The sequence below is a fragment of the Pezoporus wallicus genome, unplaced genomic scaffold (genome assembly GCF_028554395.1).
Source record: "Pezoporus wallicus isolate ANWC-B61680 ecotype Strahan unplaced genomic scaffold, APGP_CSIRO_Pwel_v1 contig_6999, whole genome shotgun sequence".
Classification (NCBI taxonomy): Eukaryota; Metazoa; Chordata; class Aves; order Psittaciformes; family Psittacidae; genus Pezoporus; species Pezoporus wallicus.
In genome coordinates, this window is record NW_026640180.1 from 477,030 (window position 1) to 501,850 (window position 24,821).

At 39.0% G+C, this 24,821-nt stretch overlaps 1 protein-coding gene across 1 annotated transcript in view; it reads right to left on the reverse strand.

Annotated features, from left to right (window-relative positions):
• Nucleotides 1-8,629: 8,629 nt before the first annotated feature.
• Nucleotides 8,630-24,821, reverse strand: part of SNCA (synuclein alpha) — a 68,804-nt gene continuing 52,612 nt past the window's right edge. The window contains exons 5-6 of the mRNA XM_057418024.1: nucleotides 10,232-10,321; nucleotides 8,630-9,259 (exon numbers count right to left, since the gene is read on the reverse strand). Coding sequence (XP_057274007.1) covers nucleotides 9,227-9,259; nucleotides 10,232-10,321 — 123 coding nt within the window. The 3' untranslated portion in view covers nucleotides 8,630-9,226. The remainder of the gene's footprint in view (nucleotides 9,260-10,231; nucleotides 10,322-24,821) is intronic.

The following is a 24,821-nucleotide window of genomic DNA, read 5'->3' on the forward strand; positions in this document are numbered from 1 at the left end:
AAAGAGAAAACAGGCTATTCTTCAGCGAGAGTGTTTTGGGAACAGAGTCAGAACCATTCTTGTTTGTGAGTGAAATTCTCTACAGATCTTGGAATAAAAATGGCTAAGAAGGATGCTCTCCAATTCCTAACACTTGGGTACAACAGTGCCAGAGCTCAAAATAGGGTGTTGCTGCCCCAATCAATAAACACAGAGCTGATCAGAATAAGTTACAGCTCTCCTCTAGCCCGAACGTCATTTCAGTAGGGATCTGGGTCTTGAGGTCAGCATGTGGCTTTGGCATGGCACCAGGCCGGGGAAGATGGGCACACATTAATCTTCAGGTACCTCAGCTGCAAACTCATCTGTAAATCAGTGATATCCACTCAAACATTCATATTTTTTATACAATGAGAAAGCTTGGGGGGGGGATTTTACATCTAACTGACCCCATTCTTTTGCTTTCAGTTTAATTATGAAGTTGGAAGAAAAAAACTGCTGTTGCCTTTTTCCACCAGTAGAACTTTAAGTGGGATATTAAAAAAAAAAACCCTGCAACTGTAGTAGTGTTTCCTTTCTTTAAAAGTCATACTTCTATAAATAGTATGGCTTAGTCACTTTAGCAGTAATACCTGCATGACACAGAAGAGCCTGCAATCTTGTTCTTTTACAGTTTCCAGCTCGGTTGTCTTGATCTTGTGCTGTGTTTCCTAAAGTTAAGATAGCCATTCAGCCCTGATAAAAAGACAAAAACATGTGACAGGAGAAGACAGAGGGAAAGAAATGTCGAACTACAAATTCATTTCTAGTTCTTTATCTTCTTCTGCCATGTTATGTCCGTATTAGTCAGGGGCATCAGATTAGCTTCAGAATTAGCAGTAATAACATTTCTCAGATCTGTGGGCTATCTACAAGTACAGTACAGTTCTGTTTTACAATTGGGGTCATAAATTCAGCTGGGGTAGGAACCACACCAACATAAACAATTAACAGAATTTGAATTAAAGTCTGCCTCTGTATTTTACACTACCAAAGGATTTCCTTGATGTGCTTCAATGTTGTAGGATCTGTACTTGTCCATTGATTTCATTTCCTAATGGCAAGCCTGCATGCCTGCCACAAACACAAGACCAGAAGGCACAGCCCTACATTGGGCACACTGCTTCTGCAGGTACTGAAGAAACAGCAAAGGCATACTTCTCACCTCTAGGAAGCATCTGGTTTTTGCAAACGTACAGCCACACATTATTCCTTTCCTTCCCAGTTTCCACAATGAGATAAAAGTCAATCTCACTCTGAATTCAGCATCTTCTCTGAAAAGTACACCCCTGTCAGCCAGGTGTAGGTAGAGCTGGTTCAGACAGTGGTGGGAGCTGTGCAGACACAGACACATCATTTTAAGCAATGCAAAAATTCTTTGCTGTTGGGTAAATTCAGACTTTATTTTCCATGGATGCACTTGTGTTCCGTGTAATGAGAAGGCTGTCAGGAACTCAAGCAACAATTTACGAAGAGGTGAAGTAGCTTGCAGGGGCTGAGAGCTGAACTCTGCTGCAACACCACCCATACTTGTTCAGATTTCAAAAGGGTCTCCAGAGGCAACACACTTGACTCATGAACCTCCTGTATTATCCTCACACTCCCGTTTCAGTAATTTCTAGGGTCCTGTTGTACTAGGGAGTGAAGAGTCATGGAATAGCCAATGATCTTTTCTCCAGCAACCTTGTAATATATAAGACAGGATAAAGTTATTAAAGAGAGAAAACAGATGGGCGATTTATCAACATGTTAAATGCTCTTTCTCCCCAAAGTGCACTCCTCTCATTGCCAATTCTCTTCTTTCAGGTCTACCCACCCTCCTGAGGGAGCATGTTTTTGCTTCCATTTCCTCTAGACTGACTTAACCAGCTAACATCCTCCTGGAGCTGACTTGCTGTCAAGCTGCTTGAGTGAGAGCTGCTCTGCAAACACTCATCTATACAGGTGGATATTCAAGCTCAGGGTAATTCCCTCGATTTAAGCAGCATAGCTTATCTCTTTGTGAGAGACAGACTGCCCTGAGTTAACATGATTGTTTACATGATGCTCTGCAGTTCACTGTAGAGCAGCTGACACAAGGATCTTGTTCACAGTTACATAGGAGCTAAAGTCCCACTGACAAGGGCTCAGAAAAAACACACTGTTCCTAGGAGTAGAAGGCCAACCACACATAATAAAGGTTTGCAAGAAGCCCATTGTGCAACTAGGCAATGCCAGAGTTTCTGGGTAGGGTCCTTTTATTATCACGCTCAGTCAAGTAGAACTGGCACTATGACAAGTGCTTCTGAAAGAGCACTAAACGCTACCCAGGTGAGAATAAATGCGATTCTCAACTGATGTAGCTGTATCATCAAGAACACCTAGTTTGGAGGTGTAGTAGCAACAGTACATATTTATTAATAGAGCATATTTCACTATAAGGAACCAAATGATGTTGGTAACCCGGCTCTGTACCTAAAATAAGCCACATCTGGATTTGTAGAGCTACATGGTTACACCTACAAAACTCTGCTAATTCAGATTTGACTTGTTAGTTGTGAGGCTAGAACTTGGAAGCTTTCAAATGTTACCTAGTATTTATATTAAATGCCTTTAAAATGCATTCCTTGAATTTGGGATAATTCCCTCCCAATGAAGACCATTATTACAATAGTAGCACTTTATAGTACCTAATGGCAATGTCTGTACATACTTACCCATATGCATGCACACATAAACACACAGAGTATCCATTAAAAAAAGAAATATGCATGTATACCCCTAGGTACACAACATGACGCAGGATGACATCCTCATAAGGATGTGTAAAATCATGTTTCAGACATACTATAAAGTGCATGAAATTTAGAGAAAAAAAAAGAGAGGACAATTTCCTTCTTTTCTTCAAGAATTTTCCAAATAGCAGGTCTGTTATCAGGTGCAGTCAACAGTAAACCTATATTATAAACATGCAGGTATTGAACAACTCCTAGTGGCAGGAAAAACTCATCTGTCCGTGAAATGCATTAATACAGGAGATGTGTTCCTTCAGTGAACAGCAACTGCCTTTTGCACAGACTGTAACAGACTGGAATTATCATATTTGAATTTGTTTAGTTTTCATAAAACTGAGAATGGAAAAGAAAATTGAAGGCTTTGAATTCACTTTCATTTATTTCACACCTAAGAACATCTAATTATTCAAATGAAGTAAATCACTCATGCTGCAAATCTGGGCCAGGAGGGAACTCTATTTTGGTGCGAGGGGGCTGAATAAATAGGAGGAGTTTTGTTTCAAGTGTTTTGTGGGAGCTGTCATCACCTTTCTTTGCCAGTGAAAGTTGCCACTTACTTAGTGGACTGACAGAACAGATTTCATTTCTTCCTGGCCTTATTATGTAGCATTTGGAAATGACTGTCCTTTACATTTTCGCTATTAACATGTTTGTCCACTTTGAATCAACAGCACTGTCTTGTCTTCTTGCTTCTTACAAGGCTGTTCCTTGTATGATTTTTCTGGTTTTGGGAATTGGGTAATGTAACCAATTCAGCAGGATTCTATCTTACAAATGCTAACATTAGATGACCATCTTTATTATTTTTGCAAGGCTTCACAGAATTTTACAACTGAAATTCACATGAATAAAATTCCCAGTCAGACAACGGAGGATAACAGTCCCATGGGCATTGCACAATTCCCTTTCTTATACAGGAGACTGATGAAAACAGTTTTTATACTTTGTTTTATATTTATTAATTTAGAACACCCCTCAGTCAATTGCTTTTATTTTCTTGGTACAGAGGACTTCAAGTGGCAGATAAACAGCAAAGGGAATTCAACATAAAAAGCCAGGTGTACTCAAACAGCAGGGGAATTCTGCCTCATGGAGAGCAAAGCAGCCCTGTTCTGAATCTACTTGGCTCCTTAAGGTGCTCGTCCCTGGAAGCAATTTAAAACCACAGGCTATTTTCCATTTTTGGCCTCCGACACCTGAAGCACTGCCTGGAGGAGGGAGGCAGTATGAATTTCAGCCAATTCTCAGCAAGGCTCTCATGGCTGTTTTGCTTCTCCAACCTCCTCTTCTGCCTTCCTTAAACATCCATCACGCGTCTACTTCAGTGCTTTTCAGCAGTGCCTCTGTCTTACCATGTCTTTGGATGCAGCAATGATGGAAGCATCCTGAGGAAGAGAAGAGCTGTGGTCCTTCCTCTTTTTAGAAGGAGGGTCAAAGACTAAGTCCCAACTCTCCAGGTACACTTGCAGCCTCATCACAATGTACTAGACACAATGGCTGGAGTAAGATTTTGCAGTAATATGGACACTCAGCAATGGGGACAGGGTAAGATCTAATCCTCTGAAAATTTAGCTGATTTATGGAGAGAAAGAAACAAATGGGAGAGTGGGGAGTAGAGAGAAAAAGAAAAGAAGTTGAGGTATCCCAGCAGTTTGCTTTTCCTAACAACATTCTTCTTGTTGTATCTTAAGTTAACCATCATAAATGCATGGGTGCTCTGGCCTCTTACACAGAGATCTCCTATGCTGCAGCTGAAAGAAGCACACTTGTAAATCTCAGGCATTCACCTTTCCCACAGAAATATGCCCTATATATGTATCAGATGCTGACAGACTCCGACCTATTCAGAGACTCAAATATTAATGAAAACTGCTGAAATCCCACTTTTATGCCTCCACCAAGGAAGCATTTTCAATGCATTTCTTCCAATGTGGGAGAAATCTCATCTGACCTAGTTTCCTACCCTGTTTGTTACCTCCTGGCTGTCTCATCTGAGGTTCCACCTGCTGTTTCTCCATCTGCCAGCCTTTTTTAGATCAGAGGAACCTTCGGAGTTACACATTAAATGTCAGGCAGGCTTAAGAAAAGTTGTTTATGTCTGTACTTAAACAGATGATATTTTCCATTAAAAATGCAGCATGGAGACACTAAAGGCTAAGATGTCATTTGCTTTTGGTTACTGTAACTCAAGAGCAAGTCTGCTTATGTGGAAATTGATGCTATTAGTTCAGACCTATGTATATTCAAGCAGAATGATGACATCCTGTGAAAACCATTATTAATGTCTTTCCCAGCAATACTGAAAGCCTCAAGCTGGGAGCCAGAAAGTATCAGATAATTTAGCCAAAGTCACTGGAAGCCTTGTGTGGACTGAAATCAAAACCCAAACCAGTAGCAGGGAACCATCTATCTTCTCCCACTTACCTCGTAAGCTGTTCCGGAGCTGAACACAAAGATTTAGTCTGCATTAATATGTCATTAAATATCAATTACCTGAACAAGTAATTACCTCTAAGGTTGCGATACCTAGGAACAACTACTCCATTCAAACCAAACATTTGAGGTACATTGCACCATGCAGTATTTACAGTATGGTATTTTGCCAGTGTGCAAGACCACAGCACTGCTGAAAAAGTCTGGGGATGCCTTAGCTGTAGGGTTTTATGGTAATCTTTGTTTTTCTGCTATTTTCATTCCTCTAACATATTCTGCAAAGGGGCCTTGATCATCTGATCTCTGTTATCTCTGAGTTCTACGCAGACTTAAGAGAGGCACCAGGAATCATTCACACCCACGTAAGTCAACAAAACCACTCCCTTTATTTTCAGTGAGTTAGGGATCAGAGCTCTGGAGCATCACCTCCACTGAACACCATCTATCTGACAAAAAAAAGTACTGTACAGCCAGAGACTTAAAAAACTCTAGAAGCAAGAGTTTCAGCAGTTATTTTCTCCCTAAAAAGCATACAGAAAAGAACTGAAAACTCATCATGTCAGTACAGACTGCCACACATAATTTGTATGAGAAGATCAAATGCATGGGTACTATGGGTGTCCTAGAACACTCATGTGAAACCAGAAGAAAACTTGCAACAGATTTCAGTGAACTTTGGATCAAATCTTAAAGGCAATTAAGTAGTTCTACTTATATATTAAGGTTTTATGAACATGTGTAGGCAGCCATTCTGTTCCTGTCTTCCATTGTGCTCCTGGAATAATTTCAGGGATTAAATGGATGGCCCTGAATCTTTGAGTCTCCCGGTGCTTGGAGGCAGAGGGCTCTATGACAGGCTTGCTGCAACTGGTTGACCTGCTGTTCACATGGGATGCTCCCATATGACAATCACTGAGCCTAGACTGCCCATACTATGAAAGCCAGTAAAATCTGTACTTCCTGAAGAGATGCAGGTATGTTACTTTTCCTCAAGTTCAGGACAGTATAATGTACCTTAACTTGCCTATACCTGTCTCAATGGAATGAAGGAAGGTCTTGTAGCAGAGAAGGCATTTCTTGCCTTATCCCTGAAATACAATGATTTCAAGTCATTATACCAAAGGCATCTAAAACAAGTATTAAAATTATAATTTACAATAATAAAACCATTTTTACAATGTGTCTAATTAGGAACCATTATAAGACCAAGTAAATCTGTCAAAATAGAACAAAAAAGCAACATGTTTTTTTTTTTATTCCCTGGAGGACTGGGATATGGTGAGAATTGCTACTAACTCGTAATTTGAGGACCAGAAGATTGCTTTTAGTTTGAGTTGAAATCTAGGCTATTAAGGAAAAAAGTGCTCTGAGCTATATTCCTCTCTGGCAGGCATTGCTTAAGCAAATGCGATCACAACAGTACAAGCATTTTTTAATACCCAGGGCAGGCACTTAAAAAATTTGAATACAGCAGTATCTACTTAGTTAGCTGCCAGTTCTCCAACATAATTCTGACATTTGCAATCCACGTGTCAGTATTCACTGCACTGCAGGAAATACGTCAAAATGGCATTTAGTTTACCTGGAAAGGATGGTCAGACAGCCCTTAAGGAATCTAATTAAAATGCAGCTTGTTACCAGAGCAGTGCATCTTACTGTGCTGCCATAGTAACCAGGGGTCCCATGGACTTTTGGGGCCATCTGAGGGCATGTTTGCAAGAGGCACAAGAACTAATCTGATTGCCTGTGGTACATTTTAAATGACCTGAAAACTCTGAATGATTTGCTGATGTTAACCTATGAAAGAAAACAATTATCTCCTACACGTTCAGACAATGGACCAGTCTCAGGAGTCAATTTATTCTTATTACTGTTTTTTTTTTTTTTATGTCATACTGCTCCCCACAGCTTATTTAAGAAGCACCTGATTGACCTGCAGCATGTGAGCAACCAACCAGTTTAATATGATTCCCTAATAGAAAAACAACAATGATCAAGACCTGTGGGCTGTGGAAGAGACGATGAACAACAGAAATATGTGTTCTACTTAGGCTGCTATTTCAAGTGCTATTTCTTGAAGCATCAGGCATCTGCCTGCCCTCAGTTGTTGCTTTTGGTGGATGAGTCCCTACTAGCATGCTGGGAAAATAAATCATGCTGCAGTGCTGGGCTTTTCTTCCTGAAACCTTCTACTACAACAGAAAGATCCTTAAACAGTGTTAATAATTATAAAAGGAGTATCTTACAATATTTGGACATTGTGCCTTGTCCTAATATTTATTTTTCATGTATGCAATCAATAGATTTGCCGCTGAGGCATTAAGATGAATTTTAACAGTAGACATGTCCAGGTCAAGAGATTCTTTTGACACATCACCTGTAAAGAAGACTTCAAATTGTTAGTGGGTTGTTTCAGGTTGTCATGAAGCATTTCTGCAAAAGAGTGGTGGACTTTGATGAAAATATCTGCTAGCTGTTTGAAATGAACAAGAGGATTTTTAGTTGCTTTGAAAAAAGAGCTTGACAGCGATTTTTCAGAAATAAATGAAATTCCTTAGAAATGTGGGGTTGGGAATGGGGGGTGACATGAGAAATTGGAAGCACCAGCTCCAATACGTTCACGTGATTTTGGCTCACCGTGCTACACCATCAGCTTCCACTGTATGCAGCTAGGATAGGTACATACGTGGAAAAATCTATTCCACATTGGGCATGCCAATACAAGGAAGGCTGCAGAAAGCCAGAAAGGAGTTCATTTCAAGAACAAGTTGGAGAGTTCAGCCTTTGGGGATTTGGGTCTCTTTTTGTAAATACCAGTGTCACACATTATGTGGTTATGCTAAAGTTTCCACATTTACAAAACCAGACAATGATATTTACCTGTTTTAAGAGCCATGCCCTAGAACACTGGGAAGACTAGAGGTATGCAAAGTTCAAAATCCTGCTCAGGATTAGATAAACAAAAAAATACTGCATCATTCAGTTAGAGGCAACATTTGATTCAAAATAACAGGTAATAAAACATGAGAGAAGTAAAAGTATCTCACATTTAAGTCTTCTGGATTGGAAGAAAATTTTCCTGGATGGAAAAATATCCAGGCAATATAATAACTAAAATTAGAGTGTCTAAAAACAGACAGTAGATTGTACTTTTGCTAAATGGATCTTTATAGAAGACAAACTGTTTGCAACTAATCCATCACTCTTCTGTATTGCCCAGTGCTCTAACAACCATGAAATAATAATTCTTCAAAGGGCCCTGGTACTCTCAATTCTTCACCCTGATTTTGTATAGAGTGGGCTTCCCCTTGCTGGTTTTGTTCCTCCCGTTCCTTCACGGGAATACATTAACACGGGTTTTTGGAGAGGAAAGAAGGTGTTGTAAATCAACACTATTTTAGGAGTTCGTTTTTAATGGGTTACATTTTATTCGCTTCAGTTGGTCACAGTATTTACAGACACAGGTTAATAAAACACATCACAAAACAAGAAAATTTCAACAGCTAATATTTATAGGTGCATAGTTCATGCTTGATTACTTCTTTTTAATATGTATAATACATACACATATATATAAAGCTCTCACAATAAGTCATCTCTGCACAGAAAGAATAGTCATAGGAAACAAATAAAAATTGTATCATAAACAATATCAAATTACTGACAGCCTATCAACAAAACATGTACAGAGTTAGAAATAAGCAGTAGACACTTAGGTGGTTTTATTTAATATTTTCTTTGTTAACTTTTAAACTTGAAGCCACAATATCCACAGCACAACAATAACCCTGCCAACCAGCTTTCATTTCAGCAGGAGGGAAATGCTGAAATGAGGTGGATGCAGTCACAGATACTCCAATCATTGCTGATGGAAGACTTCAAAATACACTGTAAAAACTGTAAAAAAATTTTACGACTGGGCACATTGGAACTCAGCACTTGTACAGGATGGGATGTCTTTAGTAGTAGATTTCAGGAGATACAAAGGAAGGAAAGGACTCTCATGCTTCAGGTTCATAGTCTTGATACTCTTCCTAATGAGGAGAGCAGAAATCAGTGCTACTAGTACTTCAGATAAATGCACCCTACCTTCACCATTTGTTCTAGTCCAAGTGGATTCAATATCAGAATATTATGGATTTTCATGTGATCAGGATCTTTCCATTTTTTATTGTTTTGTTTCAGATACTGTGGTTGTGGTATTTGAAAGAGAATTAAGCTTTTACAGTGATTAACACGTCATTCAGCTGATGCTGCCAGGAACTCACAAGGCTACTCACGGCAATTCCCTTGGAGAGGGAGGACTAACTGAGCTGAACAGCACACTAGGTGCTGCAGACACTCCTATAAGCCAGTAGATCATTTAAGTATGTGTTTAACTACAGTTACATGATCAGCCCTCCTAATTTCAGTGACATTCAATGTTAGCGATGAAGCATGCCTTCAAGTCTTTTACTGGATCATGGCCTAAACGTTTTATACCTCTGATTTGCAACCTAATTATCTATACTGCTGTGAAACTGCCACTCCAACTACCAATGCATCATGCCAAACACTGTAGTAAGGTTTTAGATAGCAGCTTCATGAAAAAAGCAACAAGATAATTTACTCATATAATTGCATGAATTTAAGAGTATAATACTGAATTATCGTCTTTGCAAAGTGTGATGCTTTGATAAATGGCTAAGCCATTAAAACAATCTAGGAAGATAAGATGCAGTTTTTCCCAGATGTCCTATCAAACTTAAGAAAAAGATACAAGTTTACTGCAGATTACTCAGAAACCCAGCCACAGGTATTTCAAAACATACACAATATTTTTCTGGTAAACTTTCTCACTATCAAGAAAGCAATGGATTTTCTGATTCCCAGATCTTGACCAAAGTGACTGTGCTTCTGTTGTGCCCTTGCAGCTCACAGCATCAGCCTGTGCCAGGCAAATATAACTTAAGTGTGCATCCCCCTTCTCCTACATGCATGCACAGCAAATACCACAACTTATTTACCTCTGGAGGCATTTCATAGGCCTCATTCTCAGGATCCACAGCAACATTGGTATTATTCACCATTCCCTCCTGCAGGAAACCTTCTTCATTCTACATTTAAAACACGGAAAGAAAAGTGATAAACTAACTGCTTGTCTTGTCATTCCTCCCCACCAGTGGTTGACTTCTTGGCCTGTCCCTTGGTTGCGGGATGTTGCTAGGGGTTGTGAATAGCTCCAGAGAGATCTTCTCCATGTTCCACAGGGGTATCCATGGGAATGACTACCATCATTTTTCCAAATAGCTGAAGTGCTGATATCCCATTTCTCTGTTGCCATGGACAGGCCAAGAAGTCAATATGAATACAAGCACAGTGCCACCACCAACTTGCTGAATAGATTTGGAAAATATTTTAATCCCATATAAAATGCTTTGGTCAAGTCATGAACCAAACCACAACGTTTTTTTTGCTCCTTAAGAGACAGTCCCATACAAACTGTTTAAGTAGGTTATCACATTCATTTCTGTTTGACTACCTGGGGGAATACAGTCACAGGTATGCAAAAGGAGTTGTAAAAGCAGGCCAGACGACTTGGGTAGTATCAAGACACACAAATGAAATAGTAATTCAACTGGGTATTTTTAATGTTAGTAATTCAATTATATATTTTTTAATGTTACAGACACTTCAATTGTCTCATAAGTCATTGTTTATTTTACAGTTTTAGCCCTTTTACAGTCAATTTCAAAGTAGCCAAAAAAGGGAGAACTATTATAACTCAGGCTGGTTTTTAGCTTCAGTTTTAGAACCTAGCTGTATTGGGAAAAGGTTTTTTCCTTTAATGGGTCACACTTCCATATGCGTTACTATGTCAACCGGCATGTTACTCTGTGCAGTGTTAGCATACGATACAGCGTGCAGTATTAGCGCACGATACCCAGCTTTTTACACCTTCTTCCATTACTGACCATTACGGAAGCACTTCTATTTTTAAGAAATCTGTATAAATGCTTCTGGGAATTAATGACATGCAACAGTGTAAGGAATAACTTGCCGAGTAAGTTTACTTAAGTGTTGCCCTAGAACTACAGATATTATTTAAAAAAACCCAAACAAACCCAAACCATTCCAAACGGGCCAATTCCCATAGTAGTTGTTACTACAGAAGTTCACCGAGAAGAAACATGAACTTTCCCAGAACAATGACCACTGGAGTCCATCCTGAACTGTAAGAAAACTGGTATGAAAACATGCAGAGTAGCTCAGTGGAACTACTGTGACCATGCTGATTTATATGAGTTGACAATATAGACAAAAATGCACTAAAAAAAAATTACAGACACTCAGGAAGAAATTCACTTTAAAAAACCCTTCAGGTTGGTAGCATAGATGTAAGTACAAAATTAAGTAAGTCACAAACTAGACTAACGAGGTAATTCTTCAAAGTATACAATTGATAGGATTGTGATGATAATTATATTTAGGATATAGATAGGCTGAAGATAAGAGAAGCTAAACCTGAAACTCACTTCCGCAAGTTTAACACCAAATAGAAAATAATACACACAACAGGTGGCACTGAACCCTCTTTACCTTCACACAGTGTTTATCATGCTGCTGCTGTTCACAGTTTGCTGTGTATCAGCTCCCTCTTTGGTTTAACCAGGTGACCTTAGTCGTAATACTCTGCTCCTCACCTGCTGCATCTCTCCATTCACAAATTGTGACTTTATCTGCCAGATACAAATCCTGTTCTTCCTTGGTTTGGTCACCTCTCCTGGCACTGATGAATGTGCATGTACATGTTTTTCACCCTCAAAGTCCATAATGTGCAAAATTCATTTCCACAATGTGAATTCTTCTATCTCTTACTTCAGACTGTAAAAGGTCCAGTAGGAAGTTTTCTGGTGCCATTGCTTCTCACTGGGGCCAGATATGCTTTTTCCTCTACATGCAAACAGCATAATCCTTGTGGAGTTAATGCCTACTATTCTGCCAAGTTGTCTCCATGCATGGGCCTGCTAACAGTTAACACTCTGCCTTGCTCTATGGCATAGATAACACAGACAAATTCCAAAATGCAGTCAGGGACACCAACGAATAAGCTTCCTAACATCCTTACTTAGGCCTGTGTCTTCCAGAAGAACTAGTAATTTTGGGTGTTAAATATGACAGGTTACTTTTCGAGCACGAAATTATCAGAAAAACAGGGTTTAATTACAATTCTCCCCCAGCTTACCAAAACACTCAAGCTCCTAAGATTATTTGATGCGCAATATTTAATATCCAACTTCTAAACAAATTTTTAGGAGTATTTATGCCGAGTAACATCAATCCTTATCAACTTTGACTGAAATAGCTACATAATGTGTACAAAGCAAATTTAAAAGCTGTTCCTGTGCACTCGATCTAACGTATCTGCTCTAAGGACCTACAGTTCCAGTCTACTGCTCTCCTGTTTGATCTAAGATATAATTTAATTTCTGCTTCCCCCTATCATTAAGGAACAGCTTTGGCCAACAATCACTACATCAAGAAAAACTGCACCCAAAATCAGTCTTGAGGTTGCACAAGGAAGAAAGCATGCAGTTTAATGTGAACCGTAGCAGGAGAACAGATGGCAAGTGAAACTGCCACGACCATTATTTACAATGAAGAACAAGATTTGCCAGATGGATTTCAAAGAGCTTCAAAGGTCGTACACTGTTTGTTAGGAACCTCTGCAGAGGGTCTGGACTCTCCGTTGGCATTACAGAGACACAATGCCTTTAAAAAGCTGAATTTATCATCTTCCCAAATTCCTTCAACAAATTCAGGATGGAGATTCTTCTGCAGCTTTCAACCACAACACTAGTATTTTTTCTAATGAAGCAAACCAGAAGCCATATCAAATCATCAAGGGGACTGTTTTCCTGAGAAAGACATACCACCATTGTTTAGCTGGTAACAGTAACACGAACATCACCTTTCATGTTGATGTCACTGCAGTTCAGATAAGAATGATATTACTCAAGGTCACATTTGTTACATTTAAATGCATAGCATAGGTGACCACATCACTTTAAATGCTAGCGTTTTCTGCTTCTGGTGTACTTGTCACTTTGAAGTATCACAAAGGTAAACACCCACCCCCAGTAACACAGAGCCATTAAAGGTACACTTTGTATCATTATTTATCTCCCCCTTAAAAAAAAAGAAATGCAATTTTACATTCTCATGATCATAACTCCATAACCTAACTCAGTTATGGAACAGAAAAAACACCCAATAGACCAATTCTTAGTACGAAAGACATGTTTTTCTCTTGAAGCTATCACCTCTATTCTTAAACCATTTAGGAGGGTATTTCCAGAGGGAAAGCTTTTTATTAGTTCTGAAAAGCTAAACATAAGATTCTCAGCGATTAAGTCAGTTCTTCACTGAGGAGAATGAGCTCTATTGCAGGGAAAACACTTTAAAAAGGGAAAACTGTAACTCGCACAATAAACAAGGTGTTAGAAAAATGGCAAGTTGAGGATGTCTGCTTGTACCCTGAAGATTCCACTCAGAAAAACCAAATACCCACCTCTATCTCAGTTTGGAGCATGATCACTCTGGGTACGACTTGTATTTTATACATCTCCAGAGAGTCCTGTGCCCTCAATTTCTCATGCAGATATTGTGGGAGGATTTTTTTATCTAGCAGAAAGCTCTATGTCCACAATGAATTCTACACACAAAAATAAGCTAACACATGCCTCTAACACATAAAAATGTAACATGAGAAATAACAGTTAATTTCAACAAAATAATTATAAACTCAATGAACACTGGTTGCACTACATCACTTGCCAGTCTGTATTGAGTGTTTTGTAATTATTGACTAGCTGCAAAACAAGATAAGAGGCACTATGGAAAAAGCAGTGAACTAGAAAAGGAAAAAAGCTGGTTCACAAGATAATTTTGGTACACCTCTTTTGTAAAGACCTTTAAAGTCCCTTGAGACCCTTAACAAAATATTTCATGCAAAGCATTTTTAACTTAGTCCAGTTGTACGTGCATACCAGCTGGTACCTGGGGGAGCTTGAAATAAAAAATAAAATCAAAGACACGCAACCAATAGCATTAGTACCTTGCAAAATTACCATGTGCTAACAGATTACAGTAAGGGTAGTATTGCCTTGGACTCTACTTCCAAGCCCTGTCGCATACCAAGAACAGAAGTGGCAGAGAGGTGGGATGCAATGCTTGGTGAACAAGCCCAAATAGTGCTTTCTCAATTTAACAGGAGAAAGGACAATCCCATCAGGGAATTTGATGTTTCCCAAGCTCATCAATTGTTCTGAGTAGCTCATCTGGAGAAGAAGCCATGCCCGCCTCCTGCCTGCCTGTGAGGCGTGGTCATATACATCTTTGCAAACTCATTTGTTAAGTCTAGACAACTTCTAGTGAATTATTGAATTTGTTGTTGTTACAGTCTAGATAATTGTGCTACTAATCTGCCTTTATTGCCACACCATCATTTAGAGAAACTGATTATCCCTAAAGCTGTTGGTCTCATGCCTGTTACTGCATCCTAAACCTATAATTCATCAGGGTTGCCTTAAGCCCTTACAACTGGTAACCGAATATCTAGCCTGACTAAACCCATTTCATTTTGGTATGTAAAAACCCTGTAAAAGAACTTTCTTCAGGGACTGTCATTATACAGCAAGCTTGAAGAAAAACTTTGGGATTTGTGTTGTATAGCCTCAAGGACAGTTGTTATGCATACTATCTAAATTCACCTCTTGATACAAGCTGAATAGCAATTTTCCATGCCAATGGAATCAAAATTCACCTTTGAAAGGAAAATAATTGCTATTCTTTTTATCCACCAAGTATCACAATACTTAGGGTCTGGATATTGGACCTAAGTGAACAAATACTTGTCTTTCTAATTTGGTAATTTATTTTTTACAGGTATGTTGACCATAAAGTCCAATTTACCAGGTGGGAGCAAATCACTTGAACAGAACAGCAAACTCTCAACAATATGCAAAACAAAGATATGCTAAAAGGCCTCAGTTTATTTACTTTTCTAGTCCTAAGGTACAAAACACATGGAGTTGACTGCCAGGTCAGCTTAGGATGGTCTAAAGGTTTGTTCACTTAATACAATAGTCAGTGGCTCCAAGCCTCAGGTGCAAATGACAAAGCATGAGCATCAGTCTAGTGGTTTTACTCCAAAGATACAGACAGGAGACATATCTATTCACTAGCTAGAAAGAAGTGAACTGTTTTAATTGTCACTAAACTGAACACCTAAGTGAATGAAATGATGAGAAATCATTATGCGTGAAGGAAACTAGCTGTTCCAGTGCACAACTCATTTAGAATACCAATAATAAAATGGGACTAGAGCCCTCATTCTCTTTAAATGGACAGTGGAAGTGAAGAAGAAACATTTAATTAAACAAATAAGTATCAGCATGATAGCACAATTTCAATGAAAGGCCAACACAGTGCCTCCAAGTGCTGCAGGCTGCATTTTGGTTCATATTTTTATGCCAGTCAGTTGGCAATAATAAAAGTGAAGCAGATAAAGCCTGGGGCCTATGAAAAGACAAAAAATGTGAAGACTGTCTACATATTTGTGGTTATAGGTCCATCTTGGTGTCTATAAATAGCTGGAAAGACTTGCTGCTTACAACAATTTATGAAGTGCTGTAAAAGCCTAAAAAACCATATTTAAATACAACACAGATTGTGTGATATTTTTGTTCTCTTCCTTTAAAATTCTCTGCTTAGTATTACCTGTAAAGATGAGACTCAACTCAGTTCAGAGTATAACAGGAACATTTCTGTGAGCAATCAACTTTCCTCAAACTCAGATTAATTTTTTTGCATTAACCAGGCTGGTAAAGTACCTAATTAGAGCTGCTGATAGGTTATTTGCTGATAAATGGCTGTGATTTATATGAAGAACCTTCCCATTGCCCAGGTCAGACCAGCAGGTCATACAAGTTCTAAAATGATGGACATCTGCATTAATTACAGGTGACTGAAAAGAACAGGCTGCCTAGGGGCTGAGTCAAGGTGCCAGCAGTAACACATGTAAATGCACCCAGAACACAGTCAGCTTCATGCTTTTCAGCTTCCAAAATCTACAGTGACATTGATAACTCCACAGGTAGGGAAAGAAAAAGCTGGAGCTTTAGAAAAATTTCCGTAGCTGCTAATTGAAAAACAGTGGTAATGATTCTATGGTAAGTAAACTTCGTATCAGAGAGATGTCACACCCGTTCCTCACTTGATATTCTCCTGAGCAAGGTATATTTTAGAGTAATCAATCTGCTGGTCTAATCCAGCCCAAGGGTGCCTTCTCCTGAATACAGAATTCAGCCTACACAATGCACTTTGCTAGGGATGTTGGGAGATCCCAAAGATCAACAGCAGGAGTGATCACATCCTAAAACAGAGAGGAAAGATGAAGGAACCTGTTAGGAAAGCACAACTGAACTAGGTTCATATAATCACAAAGGAATCACCTGAACTAGAAGTCTTGAAGAACAGCCTGGCCCTACATGTGTCAGGAGCAACATGCGATTAGCTAAACCCATCTGTCCCCCTGCAGCAATGGAGGATTCTCCAATCTGTATGAACCTATCACCAAGAACAAACTCCAAGGATGATACCTGAGATTTGCATGTATTAAATAAAACTAGAACGCAAGTATCTTGTGATCTTGACTGATCTCTTTAAAGCATTCCTTCAATTCCAACCTATTACAACACTACTTAGCTGGGGAACTTTAAAACATGCTTCTTTCAAGGAAGAAATCAGCACTTCCTCTGAGAAACACCTGAAACAATTTTTTGAAGTTCTTATATATATTTTTTAAACTATATAAAGGTTTTAGGAGTATTTCCTGCAATTGTGATCTATTCAGCAGATCAAATACTACAAAAGACTAGAAAGTCAGACTGCATTTTAAAATTTATATTCCTGAGCTATCCATTTTCACCCAGAACAAGTATACAACTACACAGAGCTTTCTCTTACATTGGGAAAGATTAGCACGAAACACAAACATCTCTTCAGCTTATTCTTCTCCCGTAAAAGAAGAAATGATTCTTTTGAAGTAAGTGGAAAGAAATATTTAATAAAGTTTGCTTAGTAAGGTGCAGGAGAGGAGACTCCTAAAGGACTAGTACCTAAATACACAATACTTGAGTACGTGTGTTTTCTTTCCTTTCTCCTCTGGCAATGTTACCATTATTTTTGCTTTTCATTTCTGACTTAGATGAAGTAAAGCGCCAGACTGAAGTCTGCTGTCCTCTATACTGCATGAGAGTGGAGTTCAAAGCAAAACCACCTTTCCCAGGCCAAATTCTGCTCTTATCTATGTGTTAAAATAAGCCTGGTATAACTTTTCACCTTACTAAGCCATCTTTGTACTCATACCTGTACCACTGAACAGCCTGTCTCTTTTCAGACATCTGCTGCTGCTCCAAAACAGCATAAAAGTACCATAAAAATCTTTACTACTTCATATATAGAAAATGGTAAAAGTGCAAGTTTGGATGACCTCGAGGAGTCACCTCTGCTTTAGGCAGGTTCAACTTTCCCTAAGTCATTCGCAACAGATGTCTGGGGAAAAGACACCTTAAAAGCCTCCAATGACAAAAAATCCACAGCATACCCAGGCAATCTAAATCCTGCACATACTGTTACCATTAGCATCTTTCTTGGTGTCTAACCTTGACATTCCTCAGTATCATTTAGCACCAGTATCTCTAGTCCTGTTCCCAGTGGACACAGTCCCCTTTCTCTCTGTAGAAAGGGCTTGATATTGGAAGAAACCGCTATGCTAACTCATTCCAGTCTTCTGTGGACTAACCCAGCTTGTTCTGTCCACAAAATGCAGTAACAAAAAAATCTCCTGAGCATCCACTAACCTGTATCTCATTTAAGTCTTCGCTAGAGTTGGGATGTGGCTGCTTGGTGTTTGAAGAAGTCAAGTAGGGCAGAGACTGCTTGCTCATCAGGCTGGTGGAGGAAAAGGAGGGCAAGACCCAGTGGTGTCTAACGTGAGAAAACTACCTGAACCAGTGTTGGCTCCCAGTCTCCTCAGCCACTGATTAAGCTTCAAAAGGGAGTTGTTACTGCACCATTTTAACCAGAAAGAGTCTTCTATTAATAAACTCCGTCAAACCACCTGAAATTAAAATGCAGAGCTGCTTTTAAAGGATCAAAGCAGCATAGAATGATAGTTGACAGAATTGTCAGAACGGCACTTTCCTTCTGGTACTTTCTTAGTATTAATCACAGTAGCTCCCAAAACTTCACCAGCTAAGCCGGGGTATCCCCTCTGCAACTGGGAATACAGTGGAGTCACAGCAAAGCAATCAACGTGAACTGCTACAGTTCACAAGAAAGTGCTGGCCCTCAGCCACAAGGAGCATAACAAAAGGGAAATACCCTCTTCTTCACATATGTTTTTGACTTGACAGAGGGGACTCTAATCATACTCCAAGTATCACCCCGTTAATATTTAAGCATATGACGGAAACAAAACGATGCATACAAGACCATAGAGGTAGCACACACAAACAAAAAATATAGTTGAGGTAAAACATTCATTCTGTTCACTAAACCCACAAGGGCAAGTGAAACCACATTTCTGTCAGTAAGTTTTGAGTGAAATACTGCTTAGCATTTGCGCTTATTATACCCTCTACTTTGGGGATAAATAGAAAAAAACAAACCAAACCTACTTTTTGAATTCCTGGCATAACAGTCAGCTACATGTGATTTACAGATGTGCAGATCAAGTTGTGGAAGAATAATTCCATGCATGCCATGCCAGTGAGACTGATTATCAAAATTTGTTCTATAGACATGAGGGTGTTCAGTTAAAACAGAGGCGGAATTAAAAGTACACACATGGGAAATCAATTACAGTTGCTACAGTTCTTTCTCCTACAAGCCACATTCACAGTTCCTGCAATAAACATTGATATGCTGCCCAGAGCAATACAACATCTTAAGCATTTATGTTCTCACTAGGATGGAGCTTTTTCATATTTTCAGCATTGAGGATGATGCAAAAAGACTGTCAGGACAAGTCCATCCTTCAGAAAGAGATGTGCATTTATGATATGACTCCCTGTAGTTTGAAAACAACACAAAAGCCTATCTGCTACCAGCCGTAAAGATGTTTCTCTACACGTGCTACTTGCTGAACATTTAGATAAGAATAAGAGCCAGATCTTGAGATCACCCATGCAGATCTGAACACAATTCACTTGCATGACTGCCACAGCTGGGTGCCCAAGTGTTTACAAATGCTCAAGCTGTATCAGTTGACACCCAGCTGGTGAATTTATTTGCAAATGCCATTTCAGAAATGAGCCATACTAGAAAATACTTATGTGGAATACAAGGCTAAAAGTAAATGTAGTTTGCCATGAACAAATGAACTGAATGAAATTCAGCAATATGCTGTATTATCATCTTTTAATCACCATTTCCAAATCATTTTATTTCAGTTATCTGATGATAAGTATTTGTGCATTCCCACCACAGGAATACTTCAATGTCTGTCATTAAACTATGATATTTTTTGTAGTGGTTTAGCATAAACCCAGTTGACGTGTTTACTATTTCACAATAAGCATTGTTTAACAAGCAGATTCAATGAGGAAACCATACTACTGAAAATAGCGGGGATTTCTGTACATGTGTGCAATTTCTGTAAGAGCAGGCAACAACCAACTGCTTCGTATTCACTGGTTTAGTTGTTCATTTGCCAAGAATTATCCAAGAAAGGCAGTGGCATTAGAAATTGCAACCAAAACTGCTCTAACGTTACTAATCTCTTTTTACACTTGAAACATTCCAAACACATATGGGAAATGCGGATGCTTAGTGGGATATGTTTACCTAAACAGGAGACACTTTTGCTGGGATGTGCCCTGGACCATCTAGCATCCTCAAAAAGCTATTTACAGAGTAATAGCTGCTACCACAACTATTCAGAAACTTTTCTGAATGGATTCTTGCAGAAAAGGAATTCAACACATTCTTTGCAACAAGGACAACAAATGCGTACCATATGTAAGCAATCTGATAAGAGAAGCTTAAAATAACATTACTAATGAAAGCTTAAAAGCTGATCTACTTGAACTTGAATTATTTTTACACATTTAGATTCAGATAAGCCTTGATTCAGCAAATGATTTTCAAACATACACTGAAGCACATAGTTAGTTCATTGGAAGTCAAAGCTTTTACATAGGTTTAATATTAAAATAACATTGTAGTGAATCAAGAACTAACTTCAGAAACCCAAAGTGTTTGAAGTGCCAAACTATTTAATTTGATAAGGTATAACATTTTTGAAACCTGATGCAAACTCTTTTTATCCAGCAAGGCAGACAGTCTCAGCATTTAACCATCTGTAATTTACCAAATTAAATCAGTGACAAGAGAGCTCTTTTATTGTACCATCAATGCAATAGGAGCATTAAGATTCACATATAAAGGGAAAGCATTCAAGCAAAGTGTGTTCCTAATACATGTTCCAATAGCCCCATGGAAACCAAGATTTATGTAAAGCAAAGCAAACTTTGGAGACAACATTCTCACAATGACTATTCACTGAAGAAACAGAACCCCTTCAGCACTGAAGTAATTTTTTTTATACATTGCTGCTGATTACTCTGTGCAAAAGAAAAATGCTCCGGTGCTTTGTGTTGTGTGGGTGATGCTCCCATTTCCCAACTGAATTAGGCCCAACATTTATATCAGGGGCGAAGTTTTCTAAATTGGCTTGTATTGGTACAATGACTCAGTGATCACTGCACAAGTGGGAGGACTTCAAGTATTTAATGTTGCATCTCATAATTCTTTCTGTCACAAATGCAAATGTTAGAGAATTTAAATTCATTTTTATCTTGTCATTTTAAAATCCTAAAAGGGACCTTTGACCACTCAGCACCCTGTTAAGCATTTAGCAGTCAGGAAGAAAAGTTTTCCTCGTCCATGATTGTTTAACTGGTTTCAAATCTAATCCTAATTCCTTCATGTGAATACAATGTATCACCATTTGCCCATTTCTCCAGGGGGAAAAAAGAAATCAAATTAAAAATTGGTCTGTCTCCTAAACTTTAAAGAAAAGAGAAGACAGGATTAATAATAGACAGAAGATGGGGTTGTGAACCCCATGAGCTACACAATCTGTATGCACAAAACATATGTACATCGTGGGGGCTTCTATGAAATAAATTTTAATTACTGTGTCCCCTTTCAAAGCCAAGTGCCTTGTAAATAGCAGCTGGAGACACTCAACTCATTGAATGAGAATTATGACTATCCTCTTCAAAGGCATAGGATGCAAGTCCTGTAGGCCCCAGTAACCTAAAGCACTTGAACATGTTCATCCCATTGAAGTGCATGTGATTGTTTTTCATCATAAGATTAATCACACACTGGGGATATGTATGGTTAACCAATGACCTGAAATTAAACACCTGGGAGCACTGAGATGTAACCAGCCCTGGTGCTTAGGCTTGCCTCTGTCACCAGCCTAGGAAAGATGGCTCCTTCACTCTCTCACACACACCTTCTCCCGTGCTTGTTAGCCTGTCTGTGATACTTGATATTAGTGACTCATCTACATTGTAAATCACTAGTTCAGGCTTTTCATTAATCACCTGAAGCACGCTGGCCGCTGCAGTTTGCTCAGAGTCCCTGCTCTATGAATAATTCAGGCTTCAGCATTACAAACGCTGGGAAGAAGTTTGTAGGTCAGGCTTTGCACTTCAGCAATGAATTTGTGACATCACAGAAGGTATCTTATGGATATTTGTTACCAGCCAAAACCAAAATTCAAAGAGTAGTTGTTATATCGTATGGGTGGCCAGGCAATCACCTCTGGTGCATTCCCAGCGATATGCTTGTACAGACAATTAGTCCTGTAGCACAGACCAGTCTGCCTTTCCTGTAGAAAAAGCACTGACTAGCTTGTTCAACAGAATGAAAAACCCAGAGTAAATATGAATGCACTGTACTGCAAACTGATTTTTTTTCTTTTTCCCTTCAGAGGAAGAAAAAAAATCTCATTCAAAATATTCTGCACAAGGCACTATATGTTTTACAGGAATGAGAAAGCCACTGAGAAAAGCTACAGGTCATGGGGAGGAGCGTGGATTTCTGATGGGCTATTGACACTTCCTCCCCCATCCCTGCCACAACTAGATTAGATTCATAGCTCCTTTACATCCCTTTCAATTAACTGTTTCTTAATTATTCCTACAACATTCAAACATTTTTATTAACACTAACTACAAAGTAACTGGGCCTCATACTCTAGATCAAAACAGGTTTCACACAAATTAACCAGGGCAAAGTGCACTCTCAGTGAAAAACTAGCAATGTGTAATTGATTTATGTCCACTGTCCACCCATCTGTTAACCCCATCAGTTTGTTCTCTGATAAAACATCAAAACTGCTGTCAATCATGCAGACAACCAAAGAGGCTTTATCACAGACACTAAAAGAATAACTCTCCCTTCTAACTTCTTAACACAGATAAGCATATCATTTGATATAGAGATTAGAGCTCAGGCACAGTAGCACAAGAAACCTGATAGATACTTAAGTGATGCGTCAAGGGTGTACCAGTCCTTGACATACCACTTTATTAAAATACGCATTTTCTAGGTATCTAGAACCACATTTTTAATGGGTATATATCAGAGCAGTCACACTGTCTTCAGACTCCGTGTCTGATCATTTATCTCCCTGATAGATCACTTATCTACCAAGACTGTAATTTACCCCCAATATTGCAACTCCAGAAGCAACATTCATCAGGGCTACAAATCTTGGAGAAGCTTTTACACATTTCTAACTGAACACTCAGCTGTAGGATTTAATTAATTGGAATATAAAACACTGATAATATTTCAGAGGAAGATGGGTCAATTATACAGTCACAGTGCCATTTGAATTCTCCTAGTACATACACATTAAAGAGTAGAAATGGTTCTGATTTGGCATAACAGTTGAACTACGTTATGTGAAGGCAGATAATTCTGACAGGGACTCAATTCTGAATGATCTCACTTGTTTTTCTGAAAGATAGAAGCTGTTCCACAGCAGCTGATGGAGATTTGGCTGTACTCAAAGCAAAATTAAATGTATTAGCTGGTTTCTACAGTGAACATACCAGTGGAAAATGACACAACCCCCCAGGAACAATATTAACATAAAAAACAAAGTTCGCATTAATGAATATGCAGACAACGGCCCATGAAAAGAAAAAAAACCAAACCCAAACCAACCCACAGGTAAATATTTTCTTACTATTACAAATCTGATGAACCACTCCAGTGTTGAAGGAAAAGTAACTTCAAGTTAATGATGACAGTGATCCTAGGAGAGGAAACATGCTTATTTTATCCATCTGTGAGGGCTTATGCTGCAGCTGTTCATCACTTCCTGGGCTTTACTCAGTGAAAAATAATAATCATGTGGAAATCTAGTCTCTCCCTTCTCAGCAACCACAGCTGAAACAGTTCTTTCAATATTAGGTTTTGGGCTTGGGTGGCCTAGTAACAATTCCTGTGTCACATCCACCATAACTGCTTTTCATTTTCTAAATGGTTTTATTTTATTTTGTTTAAAATCTGGAGAGAAATTTCCACCTAATATTATAAAACAGAGCTTTCAAAGTGCTAGTGTTTGAGGAGTTTCAGATCTACACCTCTCTGGGAGGATGCAGATTTGATAACAATGGGCCAGGAAAACACGTGTTCAAAACCTTGCAGAAAAATATTCTTGACCCACAAAGACTTTCTCCAATATTTCTGACTTCCATTAATACTCCTTTTGCTTCCTACCACCAAGGCAAAATGTTTGCGGCTTTATCCAAAAGCTTTTCAGCACCAACTGATCTGGTAATTCAGTTGTCACTCTGCAATGAGCAGCTAGCAATGTTTAATTTTAGGAATATTTCCCTGCAGTGTGACAGGGAAGAAAAATGGGAGTAACTTACCTTCTGAATATATAAAATTAGTAAGAACATATTAAAAAATATCAGCACAGTAACCCAGACATCAGCTGAAAAAGCTTGTTTGTATCTTTGGGGGCACTGATTCCCAGGAAGTTGGTTAACTTCAGCTCAAATGGTCTGCTTCAGCCAAGCCAAAGGCACAGATTTTCATAAACGGCTCTCTCCACAAAGGAAGGGGAAAGCTTCTGCCCTGACTGTGGCTGCCAGACTGAGCCCACAAAAGCCTGTAACACCACTGAGACCGGACATCCCAGGCTAAACAGGTAATTCCCTAGCACTCATGTCTTGGAAACACCATTCTTTATTCTTCAGCTGTCTACAGCTAGTCTAAAGGAAGCATTCATTCCTTCTTTTTGCTGCCTAAATAAATACCTTTCTGGCACAGATGTGGCTGAGCATAGAGAACAATCTACCTTCATACATGATACACATGAGCAATACATCTTGCTCTCAGACAACCACCTGAGACCTGCTAATCGCAGCAAGGGGCAGGCAAGAGCTGACAAAACTCCCAGCCCAGCTGAGCTCACATCTCGGGCAGCTTTGCTTTTGGGCTCGAAATATGTTT